We start from the raw sequence: 14,413 nt of genomic DNA, 5'->3' as shown, positions 1-14,413 counted from the left end.
GGCATCCCTACCACTTTCAATCCTTTTGGAAAACAGAAGGCTTCTTATATGAATAAAAAAATAGCTTTTTTTTCCGCAAAAGAACAAATGTATTTCCCTACAAGTATTCTATCCAGATATGCAACGCCCTCTGTAGTGAAGACAACACTGCAAGTACTTTAATAGAAGGGGCAAAAATAGAGAGGTGCTACTGGTATATGGGAATCAAATTAAGTGGTAGGGCTGTAAAGAGACCTAGACCCTGCCAATTACTCGGTGACCCTGCAAAAGGCTCTTCACACTTGCAGGCTGATCATCTGATGAGATTAGTTTAATTTAGAATTTAGATCAGTCTTTTTTTTTTTTTTTTAATTTTTTTATTTATTTATGATAGTCACACACACAGAGAGAGAGAGAGAGAGAGGCAGAGACACAGGCAGAGGGAGAAGCAGGCTCCATGCAGGGAGCCCGACGTGGGATTCGATCCCGGGTCTCCAGGATCGCGCCCTGGGCCAAAGGCAGGCGCTAAACCGCTGCGCCACCCAGGGATCCCAGAATTTAGATCAGTCTTAAGTAGCATGGAAGCTCCTTGAGGACAAAAGGTTTCTAGTCTGGTTCAAGAGACTCTAATGCCAGCAGGTACCTAGGTCAATGACTGTCACAGAGCACACACAAAATATAGGTCCAATAAGGAAACCATCTCTAAATTTCCTATATTATTTACCATACATCCATTGAATACCTTATTTGCCAGGCACTACTACAGACAGAACATGATATACATTAAGAATACAAATACAAAAACTAAGGCTCAATTTCTACCATCAAAGAAGCCACATAAATAGATAATCTCTTAAACCATGAGAAATGCTAAAATAAATTATTTTATTTACATGAAATAGTTTTTACAATACGCTCTGGAAGCAACTTCCAACCCAAGAGGCCAAGGTATAAAATATACGCAAGAGAACACCTAATTTAAAACCCTATTCAAGTCAGTTTTACAACAATATCTAGGCTACTATTAATAAAATCTAAAAGGGGGCAGCCCCAGTGGCGCAGCGGTTTGGCGCCGCCTGCAGCCTGGGGTGTAATCCTGGAGACCCGGGATCGACTCCCACGTCGGGCTCCCTGCATGGAGCCTGCTTCTCCCTCTGCCTGTGTCTCTGCCTCTCTCTCTCTCTGTGTCAATGAATAAATAAATAAAATCTTTAAAAAAAAAATAAAAAAGTCTAAAAGGCTACTCATTGTGAAGCTCTAAAATGCAAAGTAATGTTCCCAATATAACTAGCTAAGTAACTATTCTCTTGAGAGCACAATCAGGAATAAACGTTCCATCACTAATACTGAACCACCCTGACAATGCATTTTGATCACTCATTACTAAAGTGTACCTAAGGGGGGGGGGGGGGGGGGGAGGGGAGGGGCCACTGGATGGCTCAGCGGTGGAGCGTCAGCCTTTGGCTCAGGTCGTGATCCCCCAGGTCTTGGGATGGAGTCCTGCATCAGGCTCCACACAGGGAGCCTGTTTCTCCCTCCACCTGTCTCTCTGCCTCTCATGAATAAATAAATTAAATCTTTAAAAAATAAAGTGTACATATGGGGTTTAAAGGATTTGAAATTCATCTCTGAAAGAAAACAAGATTTTATTCCTGTCAAACAAGGATTTTTGTGTGTGACAATTCATAATTTAGAAAATTTTTTTCTCCTGAAAACTTGAGTAACAATACCCATTTCTTTATACAATTTCATCTTGAACTCCAGACAATGCTAAAGAGTCCTCATAACCTACACTGCTCTTTTTCATTTCCAGACGCTGACAATGGCACAATTCAGAATGAGAGCTGAACATCTGAAATGACATTTTCCCCCATGCAAGGGGGCTTAAAAAAAAAAAAAAATGTACCGAACATACATAAAGCTCCGTCCCTCTGGTCCTCAAAAATCGCTGACTAAAGAATTTTACTTTATCAAGACACTTTACGGAACCACATCTTAATCGCAGATTCCAGAGGAGGAAAGGTCACTTGCACTCTTCAGGGCAATGGCGTAAGCAAAAGTATGGAAGAGCGATCCAGACTGCAGGCTCGGGAGCCCGCCCGCCTGGGTTCGAGCCACTTCCTGGAGCCACGATCCCACCTATGCGGCCTCGTCCCACTTCCTCGACCTCTGCGAGGTGCAGTTTCCTCACCTGTAAGATGGGCAAGTAACTTAACTGGAGAGGACTCTGGTCTGTGGCCTGCAGAATGACAATAGCAACTACTCCAAAGGCGCACAGAAGCAGCACGTAACAAACGGCTGCGGCTACCGCTGTGGTTCACGCCGCCGCCCGGAGAAGCGCAGCGGGGGGGAAAGGAAGGAAACACACAGGAAGTTCAGAAAAGCAAGCGACGTGGGGGACGAAGGTTCGGGGCAGACGCGGAGACCCCGCGGGCCGCGGAGGGCGTGGGCAAGGCTGGGCCAGGAGGGGCCGGGGGGTCCCGGGAGCTGAGCGCGGGGGGAGGGGGGCCGAGGGGGGACGCCCGGCCCGCCGCGGTGCGGAGCCCGGAGGGAGGCTGAGGGGGGCTGAGGAGGGCTGAGGAGGGCTGAGGAGGGCTGACGGGGGCTGACGGGGGCTGACCGGGGCCGACCGGGGCCGAGGCGGAGGCGGCACGCGGCTGAGGCGGCGGCGCCGCAAGGCGGGAACGCCGGGCCCCGCCCGGAGGCCGCAGGCCGCAGCCCGCGAGGGGCGCCGCGGCCCCGCGGAAGCGTCGGGCAGCGCCGGCCCAAGGCGCCGGAGGCCGCGGCCCAGCCCCGGCCCGGCTCTCTCATTCAAGCCACCTTCCCCTTCCCCCTTCGCCAGCCCCATGCGGTCCTGGCCCCGAGCCGCCGCGGCTCCTCCGCCCACCCCCCCACCGCGGACCTCCGCGCCGCAGGCGGAGCCCCTGGGACTCCCCCGTGCTGAAATGTAAGAGGGGGCAGCGCCCCTTACCTGAGCTCCCCCGGGTTGAATCGCTCACCGTCCCCCCCGTCCCCGCCACGCTCCGCCATTACAGAGGGCCGCGTTCATCCACCCGCCGACTGAGCGTCCCCTATTGGCCGGACGCGTCGTCAATCCCGTGCGAGCGAGGCGGAGAGCGCAGAGATCCGTGAGCTGATTGGTGCAGCTTCCCATCAATCCTCGGGCTGAGGGCGGTACCCGCCTCACGATTGGCGGACGGGCCCGCCGACTTTGAAAGCGGTATCCAGACAGCCAGGTGATTGGTCACTCGGAGGCTTTATGGGAAATGAGACGGGCGCGACGAGGAACCGCCGGCGCCCTCTCGCGGCAAGCAGGACGAGGTCCTCCCGCGGACCGCCGGCTGCGGTAGCCACGTGTCTGCCGGCTTCCAGGAAAGCCAGCTCTGAAGCCATGTTGGCCCCCTCCTAGCAATACTGGCCCCGCGGAGCCCCTTTCCGTGGCGAGAGCCAATCAAACCCCGACCCGGGCCGCGCCCACACCGATCACGGCGCGGCTGTGGCAAGAGGCGTCTCCCGGCTTTTCCGAGTCGGGCGCTGCGGCCCGCGCGGTCGGCGCTAGACGGCGAGCTCGGAAGCGCGTCCTCGCGAGCAGCCCGGCGGGCGGGCGGGCGGGCGGGCGGGGTGCGCGGGTCGCGGAGACGGCCAGCCTCTGCTCGCGTTGCTCCCTACGGAGCCTCCGTCCCTCAACCTCGAGGCACGCCTGTCCGAAATCCGCGCACCCTGATTCCCGGAGGCAATTCTGCTCATTCCTCTTTTTGTTAAAGGTGGGGAAAACCTGAAAGACGAATCTTTAGGCTCGGGTATCGTAGGCGTAATGAAGATGACCCCTAACCAAACAGTATCGAACCCATCAAAATATGTAAATAATAACATCTTTTTTTTTTTTTTTTTTTTTCTTCAAAATAATGGATCCTTTTTACTCAGACCTAACCGCCTGCAGCAGGCCCGGCCCTCGGGACTTGACGCGCTCTCCGACGTCTGCGAACACGGGCAGGCGGGAACCGGGAGGAGCCGCAGCCGCTAAAGGCAACGGAGGTGCGGACGAGTCCCGAAACTTCTCAGAACTAGTAAGTGGCCAATAAAAAATAAATTAAAAAAAAAAAAAACAATAAAAAATAAATTTAAAAAAATATGTTAGTAAATTGAACACCAATAAAAAATAAATTAAAAAAAAAAAAAAGAACTAGTAAGTGGCACAGCGTGACCTTAAACCCAAAGCAGGGTGGCCGCAAAGCCCCCATTCTTAAGGACCGTATCCAAGAAAATTGAAAACGTGACACCCACACAAAAACATGTGCTAAGTGTTTATAGCAGCGTTATCCAGAATAGCCAAAAAAGTAAAGTCACCCAAATGTCCAATCAGCAAGTAACGAGTGGATTTAAAAAGAAAAAAAAAAGTGCTATATCCATACAAAGGAATATTAGTCATGAAAAGGAAGTACTGATACATGCTACAACATAGATGAACCTTGAAAACATTTTGCTAAGTGGGGGAAGAAAAAAAAAAAAACAGAAAAAGCTACGTATTGTATGATTCCCTTTATATTAACTGCCTGGGATAGACAAATCCAAACAGACAAAGTAGATTAGTGGCTTCCAGGGGGTGAAGGGAGTGACTGCCAATTGGTATGGGATTACTTTTCGGATAGGATGAATATGTTCTGGAATTAGTGATGATGAGTGTTGCACAATTTGGTAATATACTAAAATGCGTTGAACTGTAGAGGGTTTTTTTTTAAAGATTTTTTTTATTTATTTATTCATGACAGAGAGAGAGGCAGAGACACAGGCAGAGGGAGAAGCAGGGAGCCCGATGTAGGACTCCATCCCAGGTCTCCAGGATCATGCCCTGGGCAGAAGGCAGGCGCTAAACTGCTGAGCCACCCAGGCTGCCCTGAACTGTACAGTTTTAAGGATAAAGTTTATTTTATGTGAATTATATTGTAATAAACACTTGCTATACTGAACCCCACTAAAATATTCAAAATCAATTAAGTATGATAAAATGTAATCAGGGCTGAACAGAGTTTTGAGGTGATCAGTTGGTGAAAGAAAGAATGGTTTAAATTTCACTACAGGGGGATCCCTGGGTGGCTCAGCGGTTTAGCGCCTGCCTTTGGCCCAGGGCGCGATCCTGGAGTCCCGGGATTGAGTCCCATGTCGGGCTCCCGGTGCATGGAGCCTGCTTCTCCCTCTGCCTGTGTCTCTGGCTCTCTCTCTCTCCCTCTCTCTCTCTCTCTGTCTTATCATGAATAAATAAATAAATAAATCTTTAAAAATAAATAAACTTCACTACATATGTGACATTCAAACAAACTGGAGTCTAAGAGTGAGAGGTTAGGTCTCTTTTTCAACATCAGTATGCATTCCCAAATCCTGGCAAACTATTCTGAGATTAATACTGGTATAGATGGCTGACAACAAACTAATCCCCGTGGCTGGGGGAGAAATAAAACACCTCAAAATAGTTATCTTCTAGAAAGCAAATCACTGGCTTGTACAAAAAGTGAAAACAAACTATCAGCTTGAATGAATGGACGAAACTCTGCTAGTTTTATTACTTATATCTACATATAGACATTTAGATTTTTATATCTTATTGTATTATCTTCTTTTTAGATTTTAGAGCAGGCATACATACATATGTATATATATGGTATATATACATGATTATACATGTATAATCATTTCATTTTTTCATTGCCACAACTTATTCACATAAACTTGAGCTTGAAATTCAGTTATTTTGCACTCAATAGTTACAAAAATCATACTGCAAATATCTGATCTTTGCAGACCAAATGCACATTCCAATAGTCAAAGCTTGATGAGCCAGGATACTAAAACTGTGCCTATCTACACAGAACAGAAAAACAAATACCACCTTTGCCCAATTGGCAGCAATTGAATTATGGACCCTAAAACTTACTATATCAAAATGAGGTAAAGAGACGGTGTTTGTTTAAGACTAATTAGTATCAAGGCTTTAAGTTTTAGCTATGAAGCTAAAACTTCTTCAGAAGTGATCTTGAAAAATGGTTCCAATGCAGAATCAGGCTTTTCTTTTTAATAACTACCATTTTTAAGCACCATCTTAAACCTATGGTGGGTACTTTGCATGCACTGTCTTTAATCTCCTCAACAGCCCTGCAAGGCAGACCTGCTGTCACCATTTTACATATGGAAAAACTGAGGGAGCACATAACTGGCTCGAAGTGACATGCACACAGCTAATAAGAAGTGAAGCTATGGGATCCCTGGGTGGCGCAGCGGTTTAGCACCTGCCTTTGGCCCAGGGCGCGATCCTGGAGACCCGGGATCGAATCCCACGTCGGGCTCCCGGTGCATGGAGCCTGCTTCTCCCTCTGCCTGTGTCTCTGCCTCTCTCTCTCTCTCTGTGACTATCATAAATAAATAAAAATTAAAAAAAAAAAAAGAAGTGAAGCTAGGATTCAAGCACAGATTTATGTCACACCAAAACCAATTGGGTACTGCTAAATCCCACATCTCACCCAAACCACAAAGATAGCATAGCTAATATATCATTTCTTCCTCTTTCATCTAGACTGAAATACTTTGAAAGGACTCTATTTTCTTCACTGAATCCCCAAGTCCTGGTAGAGTGTTCATTTACCTATAAAGCAATACTATCCACTGTGCTGTGCAGCTATATTGTTCCTTCCTGGAAATACTTGTCTTTGAAACACTGAAAGAGAAGTCAGAAATGGAGATACACTTGCTGACTACCTAAGAGGCCAGATAGACAGCAGTTGCTAACAGGTTTTCGAGTAAATGAGAACAGGGTTCTCATACTGGCTCTACTAACTACTGGCTGTGTAATCCTGGGCAAATTACTTGACTTCCCACAGCTTCAGCTTCTTTATGTGGAAAAGAAAGAGTTGCTGTGAGGTTTTATAAATAACCATTTGCCATGGCCTAGGCAACAATTGACAAGCCTCAATAAAATTTGTTAACCGAGTTGCTCTAGGGCATTTTGCTAGCTAATGCTTCACCTAAATGTTTAAGATCAAGATAGTCTTTAGCTTTGTCACCCATACATGTGAAAACAGTGAGCTCTCAGCCAAGATACTAGAACAATATTAGTCTCTGAATAGTAAACATCACACTAAATCAACATAAGGATCAGAGCAGAAAATCATCATAGCAGCTTACCTGTGCCTTTTTTCACTCAGGTAACTCCTTATCTGTATTAGTTATCTATTTCTGGGTATAACAAATTGCCCCACAATTTAACAGCTTAAGGCAACAAAATTTACTATTTCACAGTTTCCTTGGGTCAGGAGTCCAGGCGCAGCCCCTGGCTGTAAGTCTCTTGTCAGATGGCAGTCAGGCTGGCAGCCAAGATGGAAGACTCACCTGAAGTTTAAGGATCTGCTTCTAAACGCTCTCATCTGGTTGTTGGCATGTGTTACTTCCTTGCAGGTTCTTAACAACTGAGGATACACCCATGGGTCTCTCCATGGGGCTGATGACAATGTGGCAGTTTGCCTCTCCTAGCATAAGCAATCTTAAGAAAGAGAGAAGGAAAGGGAGAGAGAAAGAGAAATAGAAAGAGGAAAGGAGGGGGAGAGAGAGAAAAAGAGAATGCCTAAAACAGAAGCCACAGACTTTAGTAGCCCAATGTTGGCAGTGAAATTTCATCACTTCTACACATATCCTGTTCATCAGAACCGGGTCAGTAAGTCAGTCCAGCTCACACTCAAGGGGAGATTACCCAAGAGTTGAAAACCAGTAGGCAGAGATCGCTGGGGGCCATCTGACCTGCTATGCCCATCTAGGTAATATCCTCTATTATATTCTTTTCCTATAGCACCCTTCATGTCTTTTAACATTCCAACCACTTGTTACTACATATTGTAACATGGAGCATTATGTAGATGACATTTTGCATATATTGTCTTATTTCTTTTCCTGTCAACTTTTTCTATTTTAATTCTGTAGTATTTTAAAGTAAATTATGAATATTGTAACATTCCACCACTAAGTACATCAGTATATATCTCTTAAAAAAAAAAAAAGACCCACAGTTTTCTGCATATCAAAAGTAACATTTTCGCACCTAACAAAATTAACAGTGATACCAAGTACATAGTCACATTTCCCCAACTGTCTCTGAGATGTCATTTTCAGCTGATTTGTCCAAATTAAGATCCAATTCAGAACCATTTGATGCATCTGGTTGCTATGTTGCTTAAGTCGCTTTTGATCTAGAAGAGTTCCTTTTATCAGGATGCTGACTTGCTGAAGATACCAGGCCAGTTCCACCTGCTGGATTTCTCTGATTCCTCCTTTTAACCCTGGTATTTCTGTAAGCTGGAAATTAGATGTGAAGACTTGGTTAGATATAAACTGAACGTTTTTATGAAGAAAATTTCATAAGTAGTATTGTTTATTTCAGTTATAACACACCAAGAAGTCCACGCATATCTGATTATCCCACCCTTGATAATGCTGAGATTGACACTGGATTACAGTAATGACAGTTACATCCTTCCACTGTAATTAGAATACTATCTGCACTATTAATAGTTACATATGGACTGTAGTTAGAAACCAGGGCTATTTCTGATAAAATTGGATGAGGTCACCCTATCTATCAACTGTTAACTTAAATGGTTTAGTGGTGTTTAGTGGTTTTGTCTTTTCCTAAATCAATGTTCTCCTCAGGGGGTGGCAAAATAATAAGTTTCTAATTATGTTACCTTCTACATTTACCGGCTAACAATTCTGTAAATTGGAGATTTCCTTGAACAACAGCAGCTATTTAGTAACTATAAAATACGGTTTCTATTTTAAAAAGTGGATAAATGCTTAATTCTTTCCCTTCATTTATGAACTCTCAAAATAAAAAGGTGATTTGATAGCCATCCCAACTAGAGACAAATTTGGTTTTTTCTGACTCCTTTCTTTAAGCTTTAGCATGGACTCATGGGTTTTCAATAGATTCAATCCATTTCAATTAACTAAAATCAATCATCATTCTTGATGCTCAAATTTCCATGAATTATCCATTTGTTCTTCACAAGGATCTTCTAAGTAAGCTATCATTACTATCCCTTTTTACATATCAAGAAACTGGGACAAAGAGAAGTTAAGTAACTAACAAGTGAAGTAGCTAAAGTGGCTCAGATTGTCACTTCAATGTCCAATTGAATGTAGTCTCCAAGAGAGTAGGGACTGAATCCATGTTTTTTTCAACTCAACTTGTTTCTCTTGAATGTAGCTCACTGCCAGTCAATAAATAAGTTAACAAGCAAATTCACGAATTGTTTATCATCTCTAGTTGACAACAAAAAGCATTCTAATACCTACTGAAGACTTTCAGATTAAATAATGTAATACCTGGGATTAGGTTCAAAATAAACAAGAGTAGGGAGCTGCAAGTCAGGGGAGAGGATTACAGATGAAACAAGGCTCACTGCATGTTGAGAATTGCTGAAGGTGGGTCATAGGTAGATGAGAGTTTATGATACTATCCTCTCTATTCTTTAATATTTGGAATTTTCCATTAACAAAGAAAATAATCTAAGCCTTTGAGACGTTGCAATGTAGGGAACTACATAAAACTGTTTAAACTGATACACAGCAAAATGTATCTGCCTACATTTCCAGTCTGTAGTCTGACAAAAAATAAGAAAGGAAAGTAAACAGGGCACCTGGGTGTGTCAGTGGGCTAAGCATCGGACTCTTGATTTCGGTTCAGGTCATGGTCTCAGGATCCTGAGATGGAGCCCCATATGCGGAATCTGCCCTCAGCAGGGAATCTGCTTCAGATTCTCTCTCTCCCTCTCCCGCTATCTCTCCCTCTGCTCACACCCTTCCTCACTCTCTCAAATAAATAAGTCTTTTTTTTTTTTAATATTTTTTTTCAATTTTTTATTTATTTATGATAGTCACAGAGAGAGAGAGAGAGGCAGAGACACAGGCAGAGGGAGAAGCAGGCTCCATGCACCGGGAGCCCGACGTGGGATTCGATCCCGGGTCTCCAGGATCGCGCCCTGGGCCAAAGGCAGGCGCCAAACCGCTGCGCCACCCAGGGATCCCAATAAGTCTTTAAAAACAGAAAGAAAGTAAAGTGAACTGATGATACCAACTATCCCAACACCAGCTAAATTAGATAAAGAGTAAGGTAGTCATACCTTATAGTCATAGATGGTAACTACATTCAACATAGTGAGCATTGCATAACATATAAAGCTGTCAAATCACTATATTGTGCACCTGAAACTAGTGTAACGTTATATGTCAGCTATACTTAAATTGTAAATTAAAAAATTTTTAAAGAGAGCATCCTATAAAATGGATTAAGAGAAATCTCATGTTTGACTTTTTTGTTGGAAAGCTGACAACAATGGTATGTGTACTATTGTTTAAATGCCAAAATTTAGAGAAAATCTGATCACTACAAAGGAAAGGGGGAAAGAAACCTGTGAATCTCTCTTCTAGAAGAAAAGAGATTCTCAAGACAAGGACTTATCCCTGGTGACCAAGGTCAGGAGCCAGATAAAAAGATACCAGGTCACAAAACACCCTGGGTTACAAACATATCCATTAAAAAATATTGTTTCTAACAAATGTAGAAAGAATGAAGAAAAACAAAAGAATACTACAGTAATTATGCTCTAGGCAGGTTCTTCTGATGTGTGCTAAAATTAGTGGATGAAACTATAGAGAGAAACAGGATATTTGGCAGAGGCTCAAAATATCTCCACCCAAAAGTTATAAAATACTGTGATGGTTTTAAGATACATCAATGAATTCTTTGATACTCCTCCCTCCAAAAGATGGAGCTCAATGTCCCCTTCCTTGAGTGTAGGTTGACATAGTGACTTACTCTACCTAATATTGTTTACACTTAACGGTGGAGAAATCTGGCACACACCATCTCAACCAAGTGCTGCAGGATAATATCTTCAGTGACAGCATGCACTTCTGATACCATGTGATAAGAAGGGCTCTTCACTTCTGTGTCATTCTTCCCTGAGATCCATAACAGCAGTCTAAACCCAAGGAAACATCAAACATACAAATTGAGGGACATTCTACAAAATACCTGATCAATACTCCTCAAAGATGTGTAAGTCATGAAAGAAAGGTAAGGACTGAGAAACTGTCACCAATTTAAGGCAACAAAGGAAATGTGACAACTAAATGAAACATGGTATCTTGGATTGCATCCCAGAACAGGAAAAGGACACTAGTGGAAAAAACTGATGAACTCTCAATAAAGCTTGTAGTTCACTTAGTATTGTACCTCTTAGTTTTGATAAATGTACTATGGTTATGTAATCTGTTAACATTAGGGGAAACTAGATGCAGAGTATCTCTGTGCTAACTTTGCGTCTCCTGCATAAATCTGGAATTATTTCAAAATAAAAAATTTTTCAAAATATATCATCAGCTTGCAGAAAGCTAGCTTTCAATGATGCCAACTAAGTGCAGAGGATAAAAACCACAGTCATTTTGTGATGTATACCTTAGTTCGTCCATGAAATGAGAGGATGGGACAAGATGCTTATCCAATGATAAGGGCAAGCAGTGCAAAATGTCCCTAGAAAAAGCTTCAGCTACATGAGTGCCAAGTGACCTCCAAAGGTACCCTTGACCTTGGGAAATACTTGTGGTTAAGGATTGTACTCCTAGCTTTACAGTCTCCCAGGTAGATTTCGTTGGCAAAATAAGACCAAAACCGAAGTCAGTAACACTCACTTTAAACTGAGCACAGAAAGATCCATCTCCATAAACCAGAATGCCAGTTTATTTATGGAGAATTACAATAGTCAGGTGAGCAAGATGACCCTGTCCTCTCCATGGGCAGACTTAACAAAGCTAGCAAAATTACCAGAAAACAGCTCAATGAGACTGGAAGCAGAACAAGGGCAGTAAGTTATTTTATTTGAATTTTTAATAACATTGGGTCATGAAAGCTTGATAATTCACTGTTCCAAATAGAGATATATACCCTCCATTTAGACCATCTGTGTCTGCCCTTGCATTGGGGAACTCTTTGCCCTACACAAGAACCTCTTCTTCCCATGTATATCTAACCCTACTTCCCTAACTAGAAGGAAATTTTAAAGAGTTGTGTTCTTTTCTATTCTGCCCTATAGAAAACAAATAGAGAGGAAGCCATTTTTACCATCAGCGTCATTGGTTGATTCAGTCAATAGACAACAAATGGTTGATGAGCTCGTGAATTTGTAGACTCTTAAGATAATTCCATGGACCACCTGGGATCTGTGAGCCACAGAGTGGAGTATACTGCTTCAAGACAACCATGTCTGTTTTATTTCCACAATTTTTCCCTAGTAGGATTCCATGTGATTACTTAGGCCTTCACTTACTAAATGATAATCACATTCCCTAAGATTACCCTAATTTGGATTTGTCTTGGAATAGTCACCCACTTATGTGCAAGTTTTTGATTCTTTAACACAGATGACTAGATCTAAGTCCACTGTATATGCATTTTATTAGTTTAACTCAGTATTTTGGACTTGTCCCAAAATATTCAATGACACATTTGCAATAACTTGGTTATTAACACAAACAGTTAATCAAATCCATTGTGTAAAGTAAATAGCATTTCTTTTACTGGATTAGTGGGAGGGAGCCTTCCTCTTCCTTATTATTATTAACAATAATCATGTCTTATGGCTCATTCCAGCTCCAAAATCATACTATTAAAATTTTTTTGTTTCTCAAAATTAAAATGACATTATCTCAGGAATCCTCATTGAAAGATAATATTTAAGACTCTTCTATTACAATTGCTTTGTATACTACCTGTCATTTACAATTTCTCCAATTGTAATTTTGAGAAGTTACAAAAGAACTTTATTGGAGAGCTGAAAGCAATCTCTGACATCATCTGGCCGAACATTCTTTGTCTCCAGATAAGGAAACTTTCTCTTGGTCACATATCCAGTTAGTGGCAGAGACAGGACTAGAACCCAGGTCTCCGTGATCTTGTATTCCTTCGTGAAATCTGACTGAACGCTCTCTTTCTTAAAATCTATGAAACTCAATGTCTGCAGTACGTCATTATGCATCCCACCGGTCTTGGGACAGAGTGAGTTAATAACTTTTTATTGCTAACATAATAACTCATTGTTTTAGAAGTTACTTGAACTCTTCTCCATTACACAAAATGTATCAGACCAAGTGTTCTAATTTTGGATTCAGAAGATGATTAACTTGTCCATCTGGCAAGTCCATTCATGTGTCCATTGAGCAAATATTTAATGGATGCTCATTTTGTGTGAGAAATTATCTTAGTTACTAAAGGTGCAAGAGGCATTATCCATGGAGTACACAGTCTAGAAGAGGGGGTAGATTAACCAAATCTTAGTCAAGACAAATGACTAGTATTTACAAAGGGATTACTATATGCAGGTATTTTACATGGAACTTCTCATGGAACTCCTCATGACAATAATACATGGCAGCTACTTATTATCCCCACTTCACAGATGAGAATTAGAAAGGTTAACTGAATTGCCCAAACTCCTACGTATAAGTGGGCCACTCAGTCAATTCTACATGACTCTGTCTGCTCCAAACATTTATGCCATACTGCTTAGAACTCAGAAACACAGAATGGGGGACTATATTTGGAGGAAAACTCCTCTGTGGAGGTGGAAACTGAGGCAGCAAAAAGGACTAGGAAAGGATGCATTAGGGACAGTGATTTGGAAGCTATTTTAGGAACTACATTTAGGACCAATGTGCCAGGGGGTGGCAGGGGGCAGGCTGGAAAGGTGGGTGAGGTTATATTCTACTCTGGAGGTGATAAATGATTTAAAAGTTTCAGGTGGGGGAGTGACAGGATCATATGTGCTTCTTAAAATGATCACTTGGACTATAGGGAGAATAAGGAGTTAAAATAGAGCAGGACTGAAGTTAGGGAGACAGTATTTACCATGATGAGACTTTGAGCTGAGATAATGACAGCAAGATTGAGAAGAGATCATAGGTTCAGGAACTATTTAAACTATGGTACCTGGGTGGCTCAGTTGGTTAAGCATCTGACTTTTGATTTTGGCTCCCTGGGTCATGAGATTGAGTCCCACATCAGACTCCACACTAGGTGTGGGCCTGTTTGGGATTCTCTCTCTCCCTCCTCCTCTGCACCCCCCACCCCCACCACAAAAGATAAAATCAACAAAACTTAGGTGATGGATTGGATTGCAGTGTGGGACAGGTGAAGTTTTAGGCAACATTAGGATTTCTGACTTGGGCAGCTTGGGTAATACATAGGGATAAATTCTCCAACCTTACAGATCAAGTATAGAGTACAGTAAGTATATATATACACACACACACACACACACACACACACAGTGCAGGACAGATGTATATTCTAAATAGACCTGGTTTTAGACTTTTATTTATTATATTCAAATTGCTAATG

The 14,413-nt window shown here is 42.7% G+C and overlaps 1 protein-coding gene and 1 long non-coding RNA gene across 12 annotated transcripts in view; one reads left to right on the top strand and one right to left on the bottom strand.

Annotated features, from left to right (window-relative positions):
• Positions 1-3,099, bottom strand: part of TCERG1 (transcription elongation regulator 1) — a 64,158-nt gene extending 61,059 nt beyond the window's left edge. For 5 of the 6 annotated variants that reach the window (XR_012031179.1, XM_072826361.1, XM_072826362.1 and 2 more), the window contains exon 1: positions 2,951-3,099. Coding sequence is in view for 4 of the 6 variants with exons in the window: in XM_072826361.1 (XP_072682462.1) it covers positions 2,951-3,009 (59 nt within the window). In the remaining 2 variants the exon portion in view is untranslated. Of the gene's footprint in view, positions 1-2,170; positions 2,296-2,950 lie in introns of those variants that run through there. The other variant, XM_072826363.1, reaches the window with a different exon arrangement.
• LOC140633600 (uncharacterized) overlaps positions 2,176-14,413 on the top strand; it is a 38,467-nt gene continuing 26,229 nt past the window's right edge. For 2 of the 6 annotated variants that reach the window (XR_012031185.1, XR_012031184.1), the window contains exons 1-3: positions 3,238-3,743; positions 3,904-4,046; positions 12,897-13,072. This is a non-coding gene — a long non-coding RNA (uncharacterized lncRNA). Of the gene's footprint in view, positions 2,385-3,014; positions 3,216-3,235; positions 3,744-3,903; positions 4,047-12,896; positions 13,073-14,413 lie in introns of those variants that run through there. The other 4 variants (XR_012031181.1, XR_012031183.1, XR_012031182.1 and 1 more) reach the window with 4 other exon arrangements.

Source organism: Canis lupus, chromosome 5, assembly GCF_048164855.1.
Source record: "Canis lupus baileyi chromosome 5, mCanLup2.hap1, whole genome shotgun sequence".
Taxonomy (NCBI): domain Eukaryota; kingdom Metazoa; phylum Chordata; class Mammalia; order Carnivora; family Canidae; genus Canis; species Canis lupus.
The sequence above is the reverse complement of the archived record's forward strand: the minus strand, read 5'-3'. Positions and strand labels throughout refer to the sequence as shown.